General features: G+C 44.0%; 1 protein-coding gene across 1 annotated transcript; it reads right to left on the minus strand.

Moving 5' to 3' along the window:
• Window positions 1-5565: 5565 nt before the first annotated feature.
• Window positions 5566-10857, minus strand: CITED4 (Cbp/p300 interacting transactivator with ED-rich tail 4). Its single transcript, XM_034423595.2, has 2 exons — window positions 10571-10857; window positions 5566-7513 (listed from the first exon to the last, which is right to left on the minus strand). The coding sequence occupies exon 2, from the start codon at window positions 7498-7500 to the stop codon at window positions 6880-6882; it is 621 nt and encodes a 206-aa protein (XP_034279486.1). The 5' UTR covers window positions 7501-7513; window positions 10571-10857; the 3' UTR covers window positions 5566-6879.
• Between the last annotated feature and the right edge of the window lie 12583 nt (window positions 10858-23440).

Here is a 23440-nt window from a genome sequence, read left to right on the forward strand (position 1 = left end):
CTTAATGCCAGCGGGTGGGGGGGAGGAGAGGGCCACTTTATTTTTGAAATTGCTAAGCTGAAGTTATTTGTATACTGGCCAGTGTTTATATTACAGACACTTGGAAATTAAACAGACAGATTTTCTAGTGGATAGGAACTAGAATTTGAAACCCTTGGTAAGTCTTGATTTTAAATTCTGATAACTTTATTATCCACTGTTTTAACTATACGGCTGCTGTCATCTTCATCTTTTAAAATTATTTAAATTTACAGATGAGGATCTAAATCCACGTACAGTCTGTGTCCAAAGAGAATGTTATTGCAAATAGTTCAATTTGGGCATGCTGTATATGACAAAGTAGTCTTTTGAAATACATGGCCAATTCTTAACATTAGTGTGGTTACTGTCCTAATGCATTATTGATATAGAATATAAAGCCATTTATTCTTTGCCCTAAGAACATTTTTCTTCTTTTTCATGCTGTCATCACTGGAACATTCCATGTAGCAACAGTGGAATATGGAAGTAGCTGGATTTTAAAATGGCATTTGCTAGTATTTCTTATAAAGCGGAAAATCTGTTTGCGTTTTCCCTATGATTGCTGTCTGATTTGTAATTCACCCGAATGGGCAAGTTAACCAACTACAGTACTGTTAAATTATATGTAATAATGTTGAGCTATATAGCTGGTATTGTACACTTTACAGCATTACTGCTAATCTATCAGAATTCTGTTCCAAAGTAACCATCTCATTTTGAGAAAGGAAATGTTGGTCCATGAATACTGTCACCTATATATGAGAGGCAGTAAATCCGCTCAATATATATTTTGCTCTTTTCTGTTTATTCCTTGCTATTATTCTAACTTGCTTTTCCACCTAGCACTTTTGAAGACTTCTGTTCATTACATTTTGGGAGGACTAACAAATTTGCATGTATATTCAGTCAGTTAGCCAGCACAAACTTTCAATATGAAGAATGGTTACATGAACTGGGCCTGGCTAGTCTAGTGAAGTGAAGGACCAGGGGAGACATGATAGCCGTGTTCCAATACTTGAGGGGCTGCCACAGAGAGGAGAGGATCAAGCTGTTTTTCCAAAGCACCTGAAGGCCAGACAAGGAATAATGGATGGAAACTGACCAAAGAGAGATTCAGTCTAGAAATGAGGAGGAACTTTCTGACAGTGAGAACAATCAACCCATGGAACAGAAGTTGCCTTCAGAAGTTGTGGGAGCTTCATCACTTGAGACTTTCAAGAAAAGATTGGACTGCCATTTGTCAGAAATGGTGTAGGGTCTCCTGCCTGAGCGGTGGGGGGGGCAGTGGTGAACAGACTAGATGACCTATAAGGTCCCTTCCGACTCTGTTAATCTGTTGTATTTATGGCTTCCATACCTTATCTTTTTTCAGAGAACATATATAGATCAAGTTTCATATCTTTGTGTCACCAATAGTATAACAGCACAAATCTCTTGATTTGAAAATTAAGTTTTAAAGTCCAATGAACAGTTGATAGACATAAAAGCAATAAGAGTCCAATTTGTGTAAGGCTGTTGTGGACCTGGAGAGAAAAGCACACACACAAATGTCATGGACAGAACTCTTGAGAAGTTCTAGATGGAAACGCTCATTAGAATAACGAGCATTCATTCCATCATAAATGGCAGTCTGAAACCATTCTGAATTTTGTACCGTATTCCTTAGGGCTGTCTAGACTTGTTCTTCCCAGTTTCTCTGCTGGGACCTGGAGGAGATTGCCCAAGCTGAGCCAGCAGGATTGAACCCTAGCAACAACTGAAAATAAAATGCCTTCCAACATAGCAACTCATTTGGAAAGCTGTCTCGATTACAAATCACGCAACTTGCAAAACCTTGTGTGCTTTCTAAAACAGATGGGATTATTTCCTGATTGTCCAGTTATCCTGGAATAACTTGAGTTCCATCTAGGTAGATCTCACTTGCAAGTGTGTGTATATGACAGAGAGAACAATACGTGAGATAAGAGCTGACAGTGCAACTATGCTATAAGCAGTACATTTCACAATATGTTGCACTGTGAAATAAAACCATGGCCAGCTGGTTTGAAAAGAATACAGTAATCCCACTGTCCTAAAAAGGGTAATTTTAGGACAACTGTGGAGACATTTGATTTAGTTTGTGCTGGAGGAGATGGAGTTAAAACCAGACTGAAGTTAAGAACATATTAGCAACCTGAACCAGAGCAATGCCCTGTTTCTATAGTGACCTCTCAGATGCCTCATGGAAGTAAGATGACAGGATACACTAAATGCATAAAGCCAGGGGCAGAATTTCTGCCTAGTAAGCTGCTAGAGATGTTCTTTGGCCATCATAATCTAATACCGAGGTCCTCATTCTTCAAGGTCTCCTCTATCTTTGACTGCCTGATTCTTTAACTGAAGATAATAGAGATCTCTGTGGCTTTCTGCGTGCAAAGCAGACAGACTTGGCTATGATCTCATCTCCCGTAGATAAATAGGGCAACTTTCCCCCCCCAACAAGACCATAATTTCTGCAATTCAGAGATAAACCGCCAAGTTACCCAGAAGAAATAGCAAGCAAGAGGTGCCTATCAAGATAAATCACCTTGACTTAAAAAAAAAAGGATACTTAGCACAAGCATCTGCCTAGTTTAGGATTATACTTTCTGTTATACAGCAAGGGGAGGGAAAGGGGTGGATGGGTTTCAAGTACTATCATTTAACTGTTGTGCAGACAATTGTGATCTATTCAATAAAAAGCTCAGTTCAGTAAACCACGGCTTAATACTTTGAACCTGCGCTTTGCAATATGGCTTGGATCCAGAACAGAAATTGATGGATCTTCTTCCTACCCACATTAACTCTGAAGCGTATTAAGTAGTAAACTTTTGCCATGTCAACAAATTTTGCATCTCTCCAGAGATTTGAAGGGATGACTGTGAAAACAGGCAGAGATGGAGCCTGGGAAATCAATCGGGGAGCAAGCTGTTTGGCCCGGAGGAGGAGAGCTCCAGTTCGCATACCTGACAGTAACTAAAGCAACTCAGACTCCGTTCATGTGAAAGAGGAGCAGAGATAATCCTCTCAATGAGCAATTGTTCCAGACCAAGGAGCACATGAAGTGGCCTTTTGTCATTAGTGTTTCCTGTTGTTATGCAGCAGGCAGGAGTCTGTGTATCTTGACTGGTAGCCAACAACAAAGAGAAGATGCCAAGCGCCAAACAGTGTGGAGTTGCTTGCCATTATTTTTTAAGGCAGAAAGGAGATTGCAAAGTCACACACTAACAAAAACATTCTGTGTCCTGGAGAAACCAGGATCTGGTTCTGTCTGCTTTTTTGACCCCATGGCTTAATCCTAAAATTAATCAATGAACAATGGCCTGTTTCATATACCATGGGGTAAGCTGGACTTTAGTTTATCAAGTTAAGTTAAAATTGGATAAATTTACCCAGCAAATTCAAGTCTTAAGCTCTGCTTGACAAACCAAAAAATTGACACAAGCAAAGTAAATTACAGCTCATTTTAAGCCTGACCATTATTCTGTGTGAGCTGAGCAATAGTGCCTGTTTTTGCATGGAGAGAAATCCAGGTTTAGACTTCAGTGGTGTTAACTAACCATTGTAAGCCAGGCTGATTGATTTCACACTAAGCCATAAATCTTAACCTCCAGATCAGAATAGCTAGATTTGTACAATACATAGAGCAAACAAGCAAAATATATAGTACTGTATTGTATGAATCAAGTTAGAGTTTTAAAAAGCTGGACTGAATTCACATTACACCATAACATAGTTTGCTTGGTTTTGTACATGAGGACTTAACCTCATGCATAAATCCAACAGGAGTCAGATCTAGTCTTTGGTAAGTTTTCTTTTTCTGAGCCCAGGTAAACACAATTTTAAAAAACCACATCAACATCCCAAGCTCACTCCCCTTACATTAACTACAAGTTTCCTTAAAGTTATATTAATATTCTTCCTTTTCAATCAACTCCTTCTCAGGTGCCATTAAGTTTTCAATGATTAATAGTTCCAACTGTTTGTTACTAAAAGAGAATATAGCCAGCAATAAGCACTACCATCTGGGTTCACACTCTCACAAAAAGGTAGAGTTTGCTGAGTAAATCTCCATTGGCTGAGGAAGTTTTAAGGGGCTAAATTAAGATGGGGAAGAGAGAGGTTTTTTTAAATAGAATATTCTAAAAATTTAAAGCATGCATTTAACCTTTATAAACACCAATCCACCTCCCCAAACATGGAATCCAAATTTTTCAGGTCTACCTTACTCCAGGGGATTTGGGAAACCACAAAGTGAATGCTGTAAGGAATTTTAGTAAGCAACAACGGACTGGTTTTGCACATCATACTAAACCATATAAACCACAAGTTGCAACTACAGTGGCTGAGTTTACACTACATTAATTTGACTTTTGGTGACCTTTGGGGCACATCCATTAAGGTTTTTGGCAACAGAATGTAAGTAATTTGCCACTACTTCCCAGGATCCCCCCCCCAAATTTCCCATTCAAGTCCTGTGATTTTGGTGATTTCTCATCCAACGATTAACTAGGTTTGACTTTTTCAAGATTAGCCATGGTGCCAAAGCTGTTTACTCTAAGCACAAATGCCACAATGCCTCCAAAAATCTGATCAGTTACTTAAAAGCAATATTTCCATCCTGAAAGTTGAAGGATTTTGGTCATGATCAGAAGCCACCAGAAGCTAGATTTTTAAGAAAGTCACGAAGATTGTGGTAGCAATCATGGAAACATGATCTGTTATGATCAAACAGACACAGATGAATAGGTTTCCTAAGCTGCCTTTCAACAGGTATGTTCAACTGCAACTTTCAGAACTGCCAGGCAGATCTCAACACATTAGGAAACCTAAGGCTTAGTATATATACTGATTGCTTCAGTTTCCTATTCTCATTTAAAGCAGCAGTAACATTTGTGGTTTACATGCACAACCACCTAACTCAGGTTTAATTGCCGCAAATGCTTCTTTATGAACTGCGCAAAGTCAGAACATACATGGGGCACCTATCCCAAAGTTTCCTATACCGGTCTTTCCCACTTGCTGCTCTCCAGATATTATGGATTTTACCTTCACCACGCCAGCCAATTGTAGTCCCATCTGGAAGTTTGACTAGCTTCTCTGTATCTTCCAGGGGTGTCAAAAGTTTATTCTATAGTACCTTCTGCACCTATGAAGTATTTTAGCTTGTGGCTTGTTTAGGTTTGATTTAGTCTGTTGAATCCAACAATGGTGCTTTATGCTACCATTTTGCACAAACCCACCCTATGGCTTGTTAAATTATGGTTAAACAAAACATGGTTTAATGCCACATGCAAAATCAGGCTTATCTCAAGAAGCAATTGAATAGGAGGGAGGCTGTAAAAGGCTTCTTAAGGATTTGAGGATGTCATGTACTTACAGAAATAGACATCTGGAAGGTCAAAGCAGAACAATTTTTTTAAAAAAGGACATATTAGACCTTTTGTCCACACTTAATTGCAAGTCCAGGAACATTTCCTTACACACATGGATATTTCAATTAAGACACAAACCCAAGCAAGGATCTTAAATTTGAGGGTTTAGCTTTTATTTGGAGAAAAACAAAATCACCTGTACATTTCCACTTCATTAATCAACAGTGATGTGTGCCTGCAAACAGAAGGGGCCTTAGCAAAATCTCCACTCTACTGAACTTTCTGAATTTGAAAATAAAAATAAAATTGCTATCCACACCATTTTTTTTGGAAACAAAATCAAAACTAAAAAAAAAAAAAAATCAAGCCCCCAGAGAGCAACAAGCTAATTTTTTTTTTCATTCAAACAAAATATTCTTGCTCTTTAATTAAGAGATAAAAAATATGGAGGGACATGCACTTCAGTGTCTTGTTTAGCCCTTCTCAGTAATTTCAGAAGGCAACACAGTTTGAGCCCTTCCAAATAAATAGAAATACAACAAAGGGGTTTTTTTTCCCCTTTGAAAAATTAAAAATATACACAATTACAGTTATTTTATTTGGTTTCAGAGGCAGAAAAAGCTAGAGAGCAGCTTAACAGCTCACGCTTGTAGCAGCCTAACAAGAAATGCTAATCAGTTGGTCTTCCCCATCAGAAGTGACCTAACCTTGAAGATTTGTCATTTGAACACGTGTGCCAGCTATCCCCCCAGAAATTCCTGTGAGCTCAATTCAAAACAGGAATACAATTACAAAGGGGGGGGGGGAAACACCAGAACCAAAAACCCCAACCTGAGGCCAGTGATATTTTCAAGTAAAAAAAAAAATTAAAAAAAAGAGCGAGATGGTTGCAGACTTCATAGTACTGAAGGGCAACAAGGCAGGAGAAAGAGTGAAGAGTTATCTCCCAGCCATTCACGTTTCAGGAAAAAAGGTTTAAAATCCATCACCGCTACCCCTCTAAAGGCGAGGGGTTTATGGAAACAGCTTGTTCTGCCATCAGGGAACGATACAGCAGGAGCAGAGCCCAGCCTCTTTGAAACCCACCCCTCTTATTGTGTTTGTAGTCCAAACGCCGAATAGTTTTTGAAGGGAGCAGGCTTTCTTTCCTGAATGGCTGAAGTTCTATCACTGCTATTCATTTCCCATCTGCAGAAGCCTTTCACAACCACTCTCTCTGCGAACAGCACAAGAAAAAGCTACTTTTCCCTTGTGAGAAAGCAGCAAGGCAGTGCAAGGGGGAGGAAAAAAAAGTTTTTTTTTTTTTTAAAAAAAGCCTCTGGTGATTGTCTGTATTGTTTTTCAAGCAACAGGCAAGGATGATCTGGGAAACGTATCTACAGGAGAAAACGAGAACGCTGGAGGCAGGCGTGTATCACAGTCAGGCCACAAGAAAAACAGGCCTGCTTCCCGAAGGCAGAGCTGCTCAGCAGCTGATCGCGCTGGGCTGCTGTTTGTTAACAAAGTCCGAGAAGAAGTCAAACTCATTCTGTCCCAGAAAGAGTTCCGGCAGCTCTTGAATGCGGTCCAAGCCCAGCTCCAGAACCAAAGCCGTCAAGACTTCCTCATCAATAAGATCCGTGTCCATAACATTCAAGGTCAAAGCAGGGGAGGGCAGATGCTGCATGCCTGGGTGCTGTCCTGGGCCCATCCTGTATTGCTGTGCGCCTGGTCCAACCGGGCCAGCCGTCATGCCTAGGAGAGGATGGCCCTGATACTGAGTGTTGAGTTTCTGCAAGTGCATACTTGCCATAAGTTGCTGGGTACCCACAGGTCCCATGTACTGTTGCTGTTGACTTGGGCTGTTGAACATCACTGTGCTTGGCATCTGGTGGTGACCCATCTGTCCATTAATGCCCGGCCTCTGCCTCATTCCTCCATCCATAGCAGGGCCTCCGTACTGCATCATCTGATGGTTGGGAGGAAGCGTCCTTAGCACATGCTGCTGTCCATGTTGTGGCGGCGCTGGCATCCCATTCATGCCTATCCGGTAGTTCTGCATCCCATTCATGCCATGGCTCATTGACATCATCATGTGATCGGCCATCACAAACAGGGCACTGCAAGACAAAAGAGTTCAGGTTAGAAGGCTGGCATAACAAACTCACTTGCTATGAATTCTGAAGGCTCTGCTGGCAGCAATTGGTGCTTGGAAGTCAAAGAAAAGAGGACTGATTCAGCAACCTTGCTGACGTTCTAACTAGTTGATCAGGTTATTATTTTTTTTTGCAGATGGGAGAAGGCAACAAAGTCATGCCTGCCAGCTGTCCTCAATTCCAATATATCAAAGGCAACACCAGTGCAATGTGACCTTCCAATGAGGAATGTCACAATATCAGCCTTCATTATACGAGTCAAACCAGAAACTCCACAGGCAGATCAGAGCTACACTTTAGTGGGATAATTCTATTGAGATAGATATCAGAATCTTGAAAGTCTGATTGTGCGGTACCTTATCTCTAGCAATTTCTTAAATATGTTTCCCAGCACTCAAAGAATGCTTCAGCCCTCTTTACTGTCAAGGTCAACTCTCTTTCTTCTAGACAAACTGTCCTGCAGAGTCCATTTATTTGATATCGGCTACTATTCCTGCTTAACTTGACATCTTCCAGACACTGAGGTTGCACCTCGCTAAATTCTATCACATTTGATAACCACTACATTTTAGGTGCAGACTGATAAGGAAATTCCCAGGTGCTTTAGACTGAATTCCCCCCTAATTCTGTTCAGAGATTTGATCTAAGAGGTCTTTCAGGATAAAAATACATATGCCATTACCAAGCTAAAGACTCCTGGAAGTATTTTTTTTGCTACTGTACCTTTCCTGGAAATTTCAAAGGGCCATAGAGTGTCTGCCCAACTGTCTCCAAATTATTCAGTGGACTTTACAGCTGAGTTGGATTTAACTTTTGTTTCTGAATCTACATGTTAAGATTAGGATGGGGGGACCGAAAGCTTGAAGAGTAACTGCAGCTCTGGACAGCTGCAGATGTTTCTCCAAGCAATGGGCCAGAGCTAATTCAATGAAGCAAAGAGAGGCACGCATACATATAATTCCAGCCTTTCTTGTCCACAGTGGTAGCAGATGGTAGGGACTCCTCCCTGCCCCCTCAGTCCATGTGGCAGAGAGAAAACTGGAGTAGGAAATCACAATGAGACTCTTGGTCCAATGTTTTAGCTCAAAGAAGACATTCAGAGCTCAACATCCCACTTCCCACAGGGCATGAATGATCTTGAGAAGCCCTTAGAATAACTTGCATCCTATTTACTATGCCCCTTTCAGACATTTAATCTGGAGAAATACTGCTTTTGAACAGAGGCATGACACAGTCTGAACAGCAAACCACATTTTGGTCTAAAGTACTAGCTGTACTCAGAAAAGGTGAGTAACTATGATTCAGTTAACTGGGAATAAATGCATAAAGGCAAAATCACTATGGAACTGACATGGATTTACCATGGAGTGTCCTTCGGTTAATATGTCACTCCAGTCTTCACAACGTTACTATTAGGTATGTTCTCACACAGGTTCTTATACTAACCAACATTAACAACCCCCCCTCCCAAACCAAGGTTAAATTTAAGCATAGTGCACTGCTGCATTTAATTCCAAAGTTTTTTTAAAAAAATTCATCCGTATCAGCATGTTGCTGATTAAGTCTGAAGCTGTAAACTAAGACGCAAGATTGCTTTCTCCTGCCCCAAAGTGGGAACAATTCTCAAGCTGGCTAAGAGCAAGGATAACCCATTGGGAGATATGTATATGTGTGTGTGTGTGTGTGAGAATGTGAATGTGTGGAGAGACAACAAGGCACCTTCCAACTTCTTAGGTCTGCTCTGTTAAGAGTATAATATTTACACAATACACTAAAGCTGCAAAGTGATTTGCTCAGACTCAGCAAACTGTGTGAACCCAGCCACAGGGGTCTCCAACCTTGGCAACTTTAAGCCTTGGCGAACTTCAACTCCCAGAATTCCCCAGCCAGCAAAGTTGGCTGGGGAATTCTGGGAGTTGAAGTCCGCCAAGGCTTAAAGTTGCCAAGGTTGGAGACCCCTGGTTTATAACTCGCTGAGTAGACTGGAAACTTCAGGTATACTCAAGTGAACCATGCAGGCTGTGTGACCACACATCTGCCCAATTTTTGTCATGTTCTCCTACGGAACTCATTGCACTCCCTTCAACGGAGTGATTTAGCTGTAAAGGAAGCCCCCCACTTGTCCGCTGGCCCTCTTTTTGAGCTTAGGGCCGGGGCCAACCATTCACAAAAGCGGGTTTCCTCCAACCACAACGATTCGATCAAATGTTGGGGCATTTCAATTTCCTTGGCGATTTGGTGGCGCCCCCTAGAGGCAGGACAGGGCGCTGCCGGGGACGGAGATCGCCTTTCGCATAAAAATTCAAGCCAGGCGCGCAAAGATTTGGGAGTTCGGGCTCCCCTCTTTTAAGCTTTCCTCCGCTGTCCTCCCTCTCTCTCTCTCTCTCCTTGGCGGTTCCCTTCCCCGCTCTTCTCTCCTCCGCCTTGCAACGCCAATCAGCGAGCCCCCCATTCGCACGTTCAATAGATACGTGTAAGTAGCTCCTTTAAAAAAAAACAAAAACCACCCAACGAAACTGCAAGACAGGGAACGTATTTTGGGGTTCACGCCTCTCTCCCCGGCCAGCTCTTCTTTTCCCTTCCTTTAAGAGAGCCCAGCTTTTTCCGAAAGGGGTGGCGGGCGCTTTCGGGGCTCCGAGCGCCCTTTTCTCCTGGTTCGAACCCTGCCAACCCCTTTTCTTTTTTCTTCTCTCCCCCCCCCCCCCCGCTTCCCTCCTCCGCCCCGGCGAGATAGCTCCCGCTCCGGCACATTCCGCCAAGCACAAAGATCAGCACTTCGCGAACACCCGCTTAACCCTTCCCTCCCGGCGCCCGACTCAGACAATGCAGAGCCTTGCAAGAGCGCTCGGGTGGCAAATCGGAGACGGCCGGCAGGCAGGCAGGCAGGCAGGCAGGGCGCGAGAGAAACCGGGCGCCCTGGCTGAGTCTACGGGCAAAAGAGCTCTTCCTTCCACCCCGGCCGTGTCAGTTCTGGAGCGCGGCCGAAGCCCCAAGACGGCTTTCCCCCAGCAGGCAACGTACCCCCAAAAGGCGGCGATCCGAAGGGGAGGCTGCACGGCGCGCGAAAAGCGGGAGTCGGCGCTCGACGGAACAAAAGCAGCCCCGGCTGCGACCTCCGCTCCGTTCCGCTCCGCGCTTTCTCACGCTCGTCTTGTCGGCCGGCCTCCGCCCGCTCGGTTTGCAAAGGCGTCCCCAACTCCGGACGCATCAATCCCGGCTGGCCTTCCCCCCCCCCCTTTTCTATTATTATTTTTTTTTTTCTTCCCCCTCCCCGCCCCGCACGCTCAACTCCTCGGTGTATATCGCCAGCAGGGTAAACTTCAGCCCCTTTATATAGTCGGGCGAGGAGGGCGGAGACTTTAGCCGCGCCCCTCCATGTCTGATTGGTGCGAGGTCTTTCCAAGGAGTCCTGCCCCGCCCCGCCCCCGCCCCGCCCTCCCAGCACCACCGCGGAACGAGGGAATTCGGGCCCCGATGCGAAGTCTCGGGGTCCCGCCCACCTGTTTTTCTTTCGCATCCAAAGAGGGAGACTTGCAACGCTCTGGCTGGCCGGGGGAGAGGGAAGGTCGACTTACGGGCTCCCTTTTTCCTCAACCGGCCTGCCTAAGAGCTAGCTATAGCTTCCTTCTTTCCTCCCTTTCTTTTCCTTCCTTCCTTCCTTCCTTCCTTCCTTCCTTCCTTCCTTCCTTCCTTCCTTCCTTCCTTCCTTTTCCTTCCTTTCTTTTCCCTGCCTTCCTTCCTTCCTTTCTTTTCCTTCTTTCCTTCCTTCCTTTCCGTTCCTTCCTTCCTTCCTTCCTTTTCCTTCCTTCCTTCCTTCCTTTTCCTTCCTTCCTTCTTTCCTTCCTTCCTTCCTTTCCATTCCTTCCTTCCTTCCTTTCCCTTCCTTCCTTTCCCTACCTGCCTTCCTTCCTTTTCCTACCTTCCTTTCTTTTCCTTCCTTCCTTCCTTTTCTTTCCTTCCTTTCCCTGCCTTCCTTCCTTCCTTTTCCTTCCTTCCTTTCCCTGCCTTCCTTCTTTCCTTTCTTTTCTTTCCTTTCTTTTCCTCCCTTCCTCCCTTTCTTTTCCTTCCTCCCTTCCTTCCTTCCTCCCTTCCTCCCTTCCTTTCCCTGCTTTCCTTCCTTCCTTCCTTTTCCTTCCTTCCTTCCTTTTCCTTCCTTCCTTCCTTCCTTCCTTCCTTCCTTCCTTTTCTTTCTTTCCTTCCTTCCTTTTCCTTCCTTCCTCCCTTTCTTTTCCTTCCTTCCTTCCTTCCTTCTCCTCAGTCTGTATGCAAACAAACGAGGACAAGATTTCGCCCCCTTTTCTCCTCTGCTGCTGCCGATTGGTGGAAGGAGAGGTGTTCTCCAGAGGGGGCGCGCCCAGTGATGTTCTTAACCTACAGGAGGTTCCTTGGGGTGCAGCTGATGGAGAGGGAAGCCTTTTGAACCACTTTTTCCCCCCACCGGGAATCCCCGCTTGCGTGGTTGGCTATCAGCACCCCTCATTCTGTAACTGGCGAGAAGATAGGTGCCCCTAATACCCACAACCTGTTTTCCTTGTTCTCCAAATATTCCATGTGTCGGTAAAGAGAATGGAAGTTTGTTTAGGGAACCTGTTTGACTTGAGCTTCTCAGGCGCATGCATACATATAAATGATTTTTTTTTCATTCTTGCATGTAAGAATCTGCTGTTATACTCTCCCTCTTTTATTCTAAGAGAAAGGTCACATATCTATGCCTTTTTGCTCTTCTTATAGTAAGATTCTCCTAGTAAAGAATCTCGCTGGATCAAAACAACATCAAGTCTAGTCTCATATTTCCAATACTGGGCAACCATATATTTCTGAGGGAAGCCTGCAAACAAGACAACAAGTTCACCATGTTGCTAGACCTCACTCAGCATCTGCTTTTCGGTGGTAGATTGCCCTTGCACATTGAGGCTTTGTTGTTAATCATTGATAGAGCTGCCTGTATTCTTTTAAATGCACTTGGTTCCATAGTTGCTTTCTTTTTTTAAAAAAAAAGAAATTTCTTATATTACCATTTTCTTTGTCAGATCTGGTACGCTGCTTATAATAGAGGAATCAGCGTAAAAGTCGGACTGTTACAAAAATTATATTTTTTAAGGTTCTTTTAAAAAAAAAGCCTTCTAGATTAGACCACCCAGAATCCTTCTTTGAGAGAGATGGGTGGTTCAAAAACGTGAAAAATAAATACATAGAAAATCTGCCTCACTTGGAGGATGCAGACTTTGCTGCTTGAAGCTGTTTCTGCAGGTCTTCCCATCTGAACCACCATCATCAATGGCCACAGAAGTTGAAGAGTCTCTTGGACGCCCCAAAGGCAGGATGAGCAGCTCATAACTTGCCCCTGTTGTTGATTTGACCTTCCAGAGCTCAAAGCTGCTTGTGCATAGAGAAGTTTTCCCAACCTCGTCCCAGGGGCAGAAAACATGTTTTGCTGTGCAACTGAGATCTCTGAAGAGAAGATGAGGACAGCTTTTATGAGGGAAATGAAATAGTGGAGTATATGATTAGAAGGAGCAAAAGTAACAACAACAAAAAAAAGTGTTTTGAGGTGATTGGAAGTTTAGCCCTTCCGACACAAGCGGGCTGTGGAATGCAAATTACAGTATTTTATCAGAACATCAAGTGTTATCTTCAGCAACAGAGGCCATAGAAGAGAGAGACTGAGGCCAAAGGCAAATGAAAGGAAAGAATCCAGCAAATGTTAGACCTGTGTTTTTCAAACTTGGCCACTTTAAGATAACTGTAGACTTCAATTCTCAGAATTCCTCCACCACAAAATTCTGAGAGTTGAAGTCTTAAAGCTGGCCAAGTTTGCAAAATACTGAATTAGACCTGAAAACATTCAGTATTAACCAGGGGTGAAATCTACTTACCTTCCTTACCAGTTCGGAAGTGCATGCGCCATGTGCACATCACATGTGCACGCAGACCCTCTGTGCATGCGCAAAACCTGCGCATGCGCAGAGGGTAAAAAAACACATTACTTCCTGGTTAAAACCAGGAAGTAATGACACCTGAGACGCAGGGGTGAAATGCTCCCGGATTGGACCCGATCCGGTAGCGATCTTGGCTGGTGGTTTGGCAACTCGGTAGCTATGGCGGAGCAAAGCTCCGCCCACCTGCCCGGGTCTCATTACTTCCTGATTTTAACCGGTGCGTGTGCTTTCGAACTGGTAAGGAAGGTAAGTAGATTTCACCCCTGCTGGGCGGGTGGGTGGAGCCTCGCACGTTCATTGCTACTGGCTCTCCAAACCACATGCCACAATCGCTACCAGATCGCCTGATCCGCTCCGAACCGGGAGCATTTCACCCCTGGTATTAACTCTCTACCTTGTCATTAATAACAACATTCAACTGAGCAATGCTGAATTAATTGTCATAGACAATAATCACTATTGAGGGAGGCCCATATGAATAGAACATCTGGAGGAAACTTACGTACTCATTTGTAGAAGAATTCACTGATCTCCCATCCTTAAAAGGGATGCTGCATATGAATAAGGGTGGATCCTATGCAAGTGCAGATGCTAATTAATTCAGTATTGTTGAACTACTTGTGTGATGGACTATCAAGGATTGGGGTGCTTATTTTAGATGCATTTAAGGTCTAACTGAATTCTAAGTTTGAAATTCTTACCTGTCCCATTATTTGTTAGCTATCTACCATGCTACCCAGCAGTGGTGGGTTTCCAATATTCTTACTACTGGTTCGCCTTGCGAGCGCACGCTTGCGTCATGCATGCGCACTCCTTCTGTGCATGCGCCCAGCCTCAAAAACGTGCCTAAACAGGACAGCAGAGAGCCGGGGAGGGTGGGGGGGCAGGCCTACCCACAATTTCCACTACCGATTCGCCTGAACAGGTACGAACTGGCTAAATACCACCTCTGATACCCAGGATACAAATTGTAACACATTGCCTCCAACGGATTTTACACCTACACCCACCATCCGCAAGCAAATTGCACGTCAACTTTCTCTAATTCCCATTGCTCATGTCAGGTAGGAAACCATTGATGTCATATTTGGGAAGGATAATTTATGTCTTTGGTTAGTTTCTTTTTTTGCAAGAAGGCCTCTTGGTTTTGTTACAACCTGGGTCATCTTTGTCTAATTTGCTGACCCCTGGACCTTTTGGATTGCAGTTCCCACCATCCTTGATTCTTGGTCATGTTGGCTACCGTGTTTCCCCGAAAATAAGACCCTGTCTTATATTTTTTTAAACCCTGAAATAAGCACTTGGCCTTATTTTCGGGGAGGTCTTATTATTTTGGGGCGCGTGGAGCAAGATGGGGCTCTTCTTGCAGTCTTACCTGATTTCTAGCTCTGTCTCCCTAACCCTAACCAGAAGAAATGGTGGGGACTGGCTGCAAATGCGTTTAAATATTTTCAGGGAGGGCTTATTTTTTGGGGGGAGGGCTTATTTTCAGGGGAGGGCTTATTTTCAGGGGAGGGTTTATTTTCAGGGAAACATGGTAGTAGGGCTCAAGACAGTTGTAACTGAAAACATTTGGAAGATAGTAAAAGAGGAAAGGCTGATTTAAATACCCCAACGACTCTCTGGACATTTTGGACTGGAGCTCAAAGGGCTGATAACCTCTGAGGGTGTTTCCTTCCTTTTGAGGCACAATCAACAAACTACATCTAGAATAAATATTCCTTTTGAAGGATGAGAATCCAATCAAGAATACTTTAAAAAGATTAACAGAGCTGGAAGGGACCTTGTAGGACATCTAGTCCAACCCCCTACCCAAGCAGGAGACCCTACTACACCATTTCTGACAAATGGCAGTCCAATCTCTTCTTGAAAGCCTCCAGTGATGAGGCTACCACAACTTGCGAAGGCAACTTCTCCTTATTTCTAGGTTGATTCTCTCCTTGATCAATTTCCACCCATTATTCCTTGCCTGGCCTTTGGGTGCCTTGGAAAACAGCTTGACCCCTTCCTCTCTGTGGCAGCCTCTCAAGTATTGGGATATTGCCAGTCATTCATTCTAGGGAAGGATGCAGGGGGCAAGCCGTATGCAAATATTCGAAGAAATTCTCCATCTTTCTTAGATTGAAGGAGGAAAAAGGGAAACTGTTTTGTCAAAGGAAGGAAAAACTGTTAAAAGAGACCACTCCCAGGTTAATGCAACCGATACAAAAGGGCCCAGTGCTGAGCAAAGATAACCCTTTTGTTCCTCTTTCCTATGTTAACTCTTAAGCAAAAAAAGGACATGACACAGAAAGTTTTCCCCAGAGTAAACCACTGCTGTCAACTTGCCATCTATCATTGAACTCTCTACATTACAGGTAGCCTTTAACTTACAAACAACGGTTCAAAGTTACGACGGCCTTGGAAAAAGTGACCTATGACTGTCACACCACCCTTGCGGTCACGTGATTGCAATGTGGACACTTGGAAAACCTGCTTGCATTTACGACAAGATCCTGCATGCGATTGTGACTTGTGACTTTTTTTTTTGACCAATTTCCAGCAAAAAACACCCACTAGGGAAGTGGGATTTACTTTAATGACCCTATGATTCACTTAACAATTGGTGTAAAAACTGATATAAAGTTGAGTCCAACTTGACTTAAAACCACAAGGACTTCAGATGGAAATTTCCATCCCCATTGTGGTTGGGAGCACTATAGTCAATCTGGGGGGTTACCCTGATGCCATCCTTGGGCAGTTCACAAAAGTCTGCTTGAACATGTTGGACTTCCTGACTGGCATCTGGGTGCTGTCTCCTGAAACTCCCGACTATCTGGACTGGAGGGTGCTTAACTCTTCAGCGGAGTGATGCCCTTTGTTCCTTGCCAGGAGTAGGCTTCAAAAATTTTAGCAAGGGATTCTCTGCCTGGTTGCTGGGTGGGCGTGGCCATGGTGGGCGTGGCCTAGTCGGCCTCCTGCACCATGGTGAGGGTGAAGTGTTTTTGCCCTCCCCGGGCTCTGGAGGCTTTCCTTGAGTCTCTGGATGGGCGAAAACAGCCTCCAGAGCCTGAGGAGGCCACTCTGGAGGCACTCTGGAGACTGGAAATGGGCCTGTTTCCGGCCTTCCCGAACTTCCACAGGCCCGTTTTTCACCTTCCCCGAGCCTCCATGCGTGCCCTTCACTTACCTGCATTCAAAACAGGCTGCGTGGGGACTCCTGGGAGGGGAGGGGTGGGATGGACGGGGCGAGTGGGATTTGGGGGTTCTCCGAACTGCACAGAATCTTAGCTAGAGGTTCTCCTCAACCCCTGCGAACCCCCAGCAGCCCACCCCTGTTCCTTGTTAAATTTTGCTTTGGATGGCCTTGTGAAGCAAAATTTGACCTGAGCTCTTTGGAGACCTCAAGAGAGTTGGCAAATGAGGAAAAATAAGGAAGGGGAGGGGGGAGATTTGTGCAACGCCATTCTAAATTTTAAATGCAATGCAATTTGAAGGCAGGCTGGATGATAATGAAGTGGAGCACATTGGATTAAAAAAAATATACCATATAGTGAGCCTGGATCATTAGGCTGTAATGGCTGTTAGTACTTGGGGAATACTCTCTTATGGAAACTCACCAGAAAACAAGCATCACTATGCCAAGTGTAAATAGAACGCTCAAAACATTGCTGCTTGTTGATTCTCAAACGGAGGACTATGGATCTGTGAATGTCATGAATGCGTGAAAGTATCAGAGGGATGTTTTTGATCAAGATTGCATGAAGGTTTTTAAGAAGAAATTGGACAGCCATTTGTGCAGAATGGTGTAGGGCAGCGGTGTCAAACTCGATTTCATTGAGGGCCGCATCAGAGTTGTGTTTGACCTCGGGAGGCCGGGGTGGCATGGCCAGGTTAGCATAGCCAGCTTGATGTCACTTGTGCCGGGGGTGCCTGTGGTGGTCCGAGTACTCTGTCAGCAAAAACAGGCTCCCGAGCTCCATTTTAGGCTGCGACGGCCTCCTGCAACCCTCTGCCAGCGAAAATGGAGCTTGGAAGGGCCACACGTGGCCCTCCCAAGCTCCGTTTTTGCTGGCAGAGGCATTGCAGGCCAGTCCTTTGCTGTTTCCAGGGCGACTCTGTGGGCCAGATCTAAGCACCTCACAGGCCAGTTCCGGTCCCCGGGCCTTGAGTTTGACACCCCTGGTGTAGGGCCTCCTGCTTGAACAGAGGGTTGGACTTGAAGACCTCTAAAGTCTCTTCCAATTCTGTATTCTGTATGGATCACAGCAACAAATGGGAGTTTGGTTTGTTAGACCCAGGCAATCTCATTGGCTTACCATGAAATGCAACCAAATCTCAATTAAGCCAAAAACTCATTGTTGGCTTTCCATAAGCATTGAAACCTGGAATTGTATCAGAGAACCTACTGAGTTTTCCCCAAAATAAGACATCCCCTGAAAATAAGCCCAATTGGACTTTTGAGCGCATGTGCTAAAATAAGTCCCCCCTGAAAATAAGCCCTCCCCGAAAATATTTAAATGCATGTGCAGCCAGTCCCTGCCATTTCCTCTGGTTAGGGTTAGAGAGACAGAGCTGGAAATCAGGTAAGATGGCAAGAGGAGCTGCGTCTTGCTCCATGTGCCCCAAAATAATAAGACCTCCCTGAAAATAAGGCCAAGTGTTTATTTCAGGGTTCAAAAAAATAAAAAGACAGGGTCTTAATTTTGGGAAATCACGGGTATGAAAGATGATGATGCCCCAGATTATTTTATTATTTATATTATCATATATATGCTGTGTTTCCCCAAAAATAAGACCCTGTCTTATATTTTTTTGAACCCTGAAAGAAACACTTGGCCTTATTGCCATACGCTCAAAAGCCCAATTGGGCTTATTATTAGGGGGTGTCTTATTTTGGGGGAAACGGTATTATGGATGTTTCAGTGCACTTTTATGGTGTTTCTCTTATAGTGTTTTTTTTTATTATTTTTTCGAGTACATATTAGATCATATATATAAGTATAAGCATGAATTGAATACATAAAATGAATACAATTAAAGGGAACATTAGGACAGGGACGGTAGGCACGCTGGTGCTCCTATGCACATATTGATTGCTTGTATAGTTGTTGATAACAGCTCACACTCAGGCATCATTCTAAAAAAAATAATTAAATTTATACCAGCCCCAGAAGTAGATGACACAGCCTGGTCTCTGCACTGAATGCAAACAAAGACAAAACATACTAGAAGTGAGGATGGGGTTGGAAAATGTGTGGGGAGGTAACCACATGGGCCAGAAAATAATCTATAAATATAAATCCCGGGGAGATGGGAAATTGTGACCTCATGCTGTTGTCATGCAACCCGGTTCCCTGAGGGTGCTGTTTGTAAAAGAGCATTGAAACTGGTCTATAGAGAGAGCTGAATATATTGTGCACCACGAACACAAAGGAAATAAAGGGTGAAGTACAGTGCTAAGTTAGAAGTTTTGAAGGGATCCCTCCTCAAACTCTCCCAATTAAAATCACAACTGCTGTTTTAGAAAAGTTGCAAGGGTTGAGTTCCACTTGTTGGACTAGTCTGTTTTTCCCCCCTTTATTGTTGCGAAGCTAAATGTGCTTTCCCTTTTTTTTTAATCTCTGCAAATAAAAGCACACATGCTTTTTAATTTTTTTTTTATTTTCATTCCAAGAAGAAATAAACTCTCTTCCAGCCTTCTGGCCAGTGAGAACAAAATGTGCTGGGAAGCAGGCACCTGCCATTTATTTACCCCTCATCAGTTTATTAAAATTTAACTTAGCTGATAGTCATGTAGTACACTGAAATATAAACACATCAGGCTCCTGTTTCAATTCTGATTGCTTTGCATTGACTTACGAGGGCCTTGGCAGCTGAATTGTGCAGCGCGGTGCTAAGCATGCTCATTCAGAAGTAACCTGGCCTGTATTTAACACAATTGCTCCTCTAAAATGTATTTAGAAGGCCAAAATTTGTTGAGCCAAAGCCTGAGGATGATGGGGGGTGGGAGGGGGAGGTGGGGGGGAAGCCATCCCCTGGGAGCAACGTGCATTTATGCTATTCAAGAAATGTCCCTTAAAATTGCCCATTTCATCTGCATGGCGAGAGCTTCCTTCATGGTTTCTGCACCCACAGGCTTAAGGATTCTGAGTGATATGGGGTCGTTTCCCCGTACAGGATTGGCAGAAGGTGCTATCAGTTCAAATACGGGTAATTTCAAATATATATATATCTACACTTCCATAGAAGGATGGGATCTTTTAGGAATGTCTTCTCCATCTGTGCTCTAGAAATGTTTGCCCTGGACCTCTGACTCCATTTTTGGCAGATTGCTCTGTTGACATTGGGCCTGTCTTGGCAGGTGGATGGGATGGGTGATCTGAGAAGTGGAATTTTGGTTTTCCAAAAACACGATGACTAAGACAGTTAATTGTTCAATGGTATAATGATTGTTTTTGCTCTTGGAATGTCAGTGACTGCTTGCTGGCGTCGACCGGAACAGCACTGATATGTACATAAGTGATGGAATGCATGGATGTGTGTTCACACCCATGACTGCCTCTCCCTCAGTTGGTCCATATGGTAGAAAGTTCCTGTCTGTCTTTCATGGCAGCTTGGAATCATGTCAGGGAAGAGTTAATGGACAAATGTCATGGGTCGAGTTCGCCATTCTCCCGTCTCGAAAGTCGGTCTTGGCTTGCTGAGAACTAAGAAACAAAGGAAGTTTTCAGGCCACTTAGACTTACCGTGTTTCCCCGAAAATAAGACCCTGTCTTACATTTTTTTGAACCCCGAAATAAGCATTTGGCCTTATTTTCGGGGCGGTCTTATTATTTTGGGCCACATGGAGGAAAACAGAGGAAATGGCATGGACCAGCTGTGCATGCGTTTAAATATTTTTGGGGAGGGCTTATTTTCAGGAAGGCTTATTTTAGTGCATGCGCTCAAAAGCCCAATTGGGTTTATTATCAGGGGATGTCTTGTTTTCGGGGAAACAGGGTATATACTGCTTTACAGCCCTCTCTAAGTGGTTTACAGAGTCAGTCTATTGCCCCCAACAATCTGGGTCCTCATTTTACCCACCTCGGAAGGATGGAAGGCTGAGTCAACCTTGAGCCTGGTGAAATTCAAACTGCCAAATTGCAGGCAGCTGACAGTCAGCAGAAGTAGCTTGCAATACTGCACTCTAACCACTGCGCCACTGCGGCTCATAGCAATAGTGCTGAAAAAGATGGTTTACGACCAGTCCTTGCACTTATGACCATTGTAGCAGCTCCTGTGATCAACATTCGGCCACTTAGTATCCTGCATGTATTTATAATGATTGCAGTGTCCTGGAGTCGTGTGATCATCATTCCTTTCCCAGCCAGCTTTTGAGAAGCAAAGTCAATGGGAGATGCTGGATTTGCTTAACGATTACATGATTCACTTAACAACAGTTGCAAAAAAAAGTCACGATTCACTTAACAACCACCTTGCTTGGTAATGGAAATTCTGGTCTCAGTTTTGGTCATAAGATGAGGTACTATCTGTAGGATCTCCTTCAATTGCCAAAAACCAACAGTAAAAGTTTCATTTTGAGACTACATCACCCCCTTCCAAGCATGATGCAAATATGATACAAAGAGCCAGTTTTGTCTACTGCTTAGCACCAGGCTAAAAAGCGGAGGATTTTTTTTTTTGTGAGTTCAAGTCCCAGTTTAGCCATGAAAGCCAACTGTGCGACCTTGAGCCAACCCCTCTCTCTCAGCCCAACCCATTTCACAGGGTTGTTGTGGAGAAAATAGGAAGAGGAAGGTGTGTTGGATGTATTCATTACCTTGAGTTATTTGTAAAAGTAATAAAGGCAGGTTCCAAATAAAATAAATAAATATTCTGCCCACTTTTGCCTTTGTTTTCTGCCCACATCTGCCTTTGTCCTTTCCAAAGGAGCAAAGAGCAGCCATCAAAAAGATGTTTATTCTTGCAAAACTGTAGAGCTGATCAGGAGTGTCCTGGCATAGCTGGAACATCCTGGGAGGTAAACATTCTCAGGGCTAAACTCCACGCTTACATAATGGGGCAGCTTGCCAAGGAGCAGGTAGAAGAAGGCCTTTTTTTTTTCTGCCCGGGTGGTTAGATAAGGTCACCTCCTTTTTGACTCACGGGAGAATTATGTGACTTGCCCAAAGCCACACGTGAGAAAATCAGGAAGAGGGAACTGCTGGCTTTTCAAGTCACTTGTGCCGCCCTTGGACTTCAAACTCTGCCATAACCCAACCTTCATGGCCTCGTGTGGCTCAAGGATGGTGAGGTTTCAGAGCCCACCCTTCCGAAATGCTGCCCATCTGGGAAGACTCATCGATGGCCTCCCATTATCCAAATGGACCACCTGAATAAAAGAAAGGAAAACAATGTACAAAACAGTTTTTTTTATTATTTAATTGGTTTGGGGTTAGAGAGAGAGAGAGAGAGAGAGGGAGGGAGAGAGAGGGAGGGAGAGAGAGAGAGAGAGGAAGGGAGGGAGGGAGAGAACGAACATATGTTGGTATTGAAAGTGATTGATAAGGTTGCCTATGTAACCCTTCAGAAAACCCACATACAAAGGACAAAAACAACTCTTCTCTTATCAGTGCCAGTCCTTTAGTAGGGCTGATGGTTGGTTGAAGCTCAGCAGCCTCCCACACTCTGTTGTTGGCCCACAAGGGATTCAAGTACAGTAGCTCAAGAACATTACAAACTTCCTGAATTTTTTCGCGTGTATTTACTTTCCACTTGGCTTTTTTTTAAAAAAAATTTTTTGTGGTCTGCTGTACTGACTAGGTTTCCTGCTAGGCTTCCTGCTCAATGTTTGCTTTTAATTAAAAAGGAAAAGAAGCCGTTGATGGGAGTCCAAATGCCTTGGCTGGGTAGAGCAGCCATTTTGGATCCTATCTTGGCTTCCCCCTACCTCATTCGTCTGCAGAAGGGCTTGTAATTAGTTATCTTTTGCTGATAGTTGGTATTTGATGGGCGTAAATGTCCCTAGGAATCTCTAATTAAGCGGCTCTCCCCCATGAGCAAAAGGCCCAAAGTCCGTCACACTTGCCTGGATGTGATACAAGGTCAAGTTACAACTGGGATATGTCATGTCAACAAAGAACTGAGAAGGTGGCACTTTTATTTATTTTTATTCATTTACCAATTTCATTCAGGTGGTGAACATACCTAATAGCCTTTTTTCCTTCTACTTTCCCCCAACCACCAACAATTCTGTGTGGTGGATTAGGCTAAGAGAGAGTGACTAGTCCAAGGTCATCCAACTGAATTTTATGCCTAAGGCAGGACTATGTGGAACTTGTGATCTTCTGGTTTCTAGCCTAATGCTTTAACCACTAGACCAAACTTACTGGCCATCCAGCTACTGCTGAACTACACCTACCAGCATGCTTCATCATCGGTCACCTATAGCTTCTTGTGCTGGGAATTGTAGTTTAGGAACCTCTGGAGAACATCAGGTTGCCCAGACCTGCCAACCAAACATTCTCCCTGGAATATGGAAACAAAGTTTTATTTCTCTCAAGTGTATTAAACCATCATATGTTTATTATATTGATATCCCCAATAATGGAAACATGGATGATGTCTATGGGCTTCCTAATCAGATAATTTCCCAGCTGACCTGGTAGCCCACTATGTAAGCAGGTACCTGGCCCTCCTCAACTTCAGATGTGGAAGGCAGATCTCTGATGTGGAAATTATAGGAGAATCCTTGACATTGCCATCCAGATTGTGAGATGGGAAGACCCAACATCTATTAAAACTGGCTCTATTGTTAGGAAGAGTGAAGCAATCATATTGGGTGTGATGCAGGATGGGGGGGTCACGGCAGGATGATAGAAGACAGAGCCATGAATTACATCAGGATTGGCAAGGCGTGTGGACTTCAACTCCCAGAATTCCAAGACCAGCAGAGCTAGCTGGGGAATTCTAGGAGTTCATAGAATCCATA

The sequence above is a fragment of the Pantherophis guttatus genome, chromosome 10, assembly GCF_059756535.1.
Source record: "Pantherophis guttatus breed Tessera chromosome 10, ASM5975653v1, whole genome shotgun sequence".
Taxonomy (NCBI): domain Eukaryota; kingdom Metazoa; phylum Chordata; class Lepidosauria; order Squamata; family Colubridae; genus Pantherophis; species Pantherophis guttatus.

Bases quoted from the DNA above. Each gene is read 5' to 3' on its own strand.
- CITED4 (XM_034423595.2), bottom strand. From the start codon at position 7,500: ATGGCCGATCACATGATGATGTCAATGAGCCATGGCATGAATGGGATG.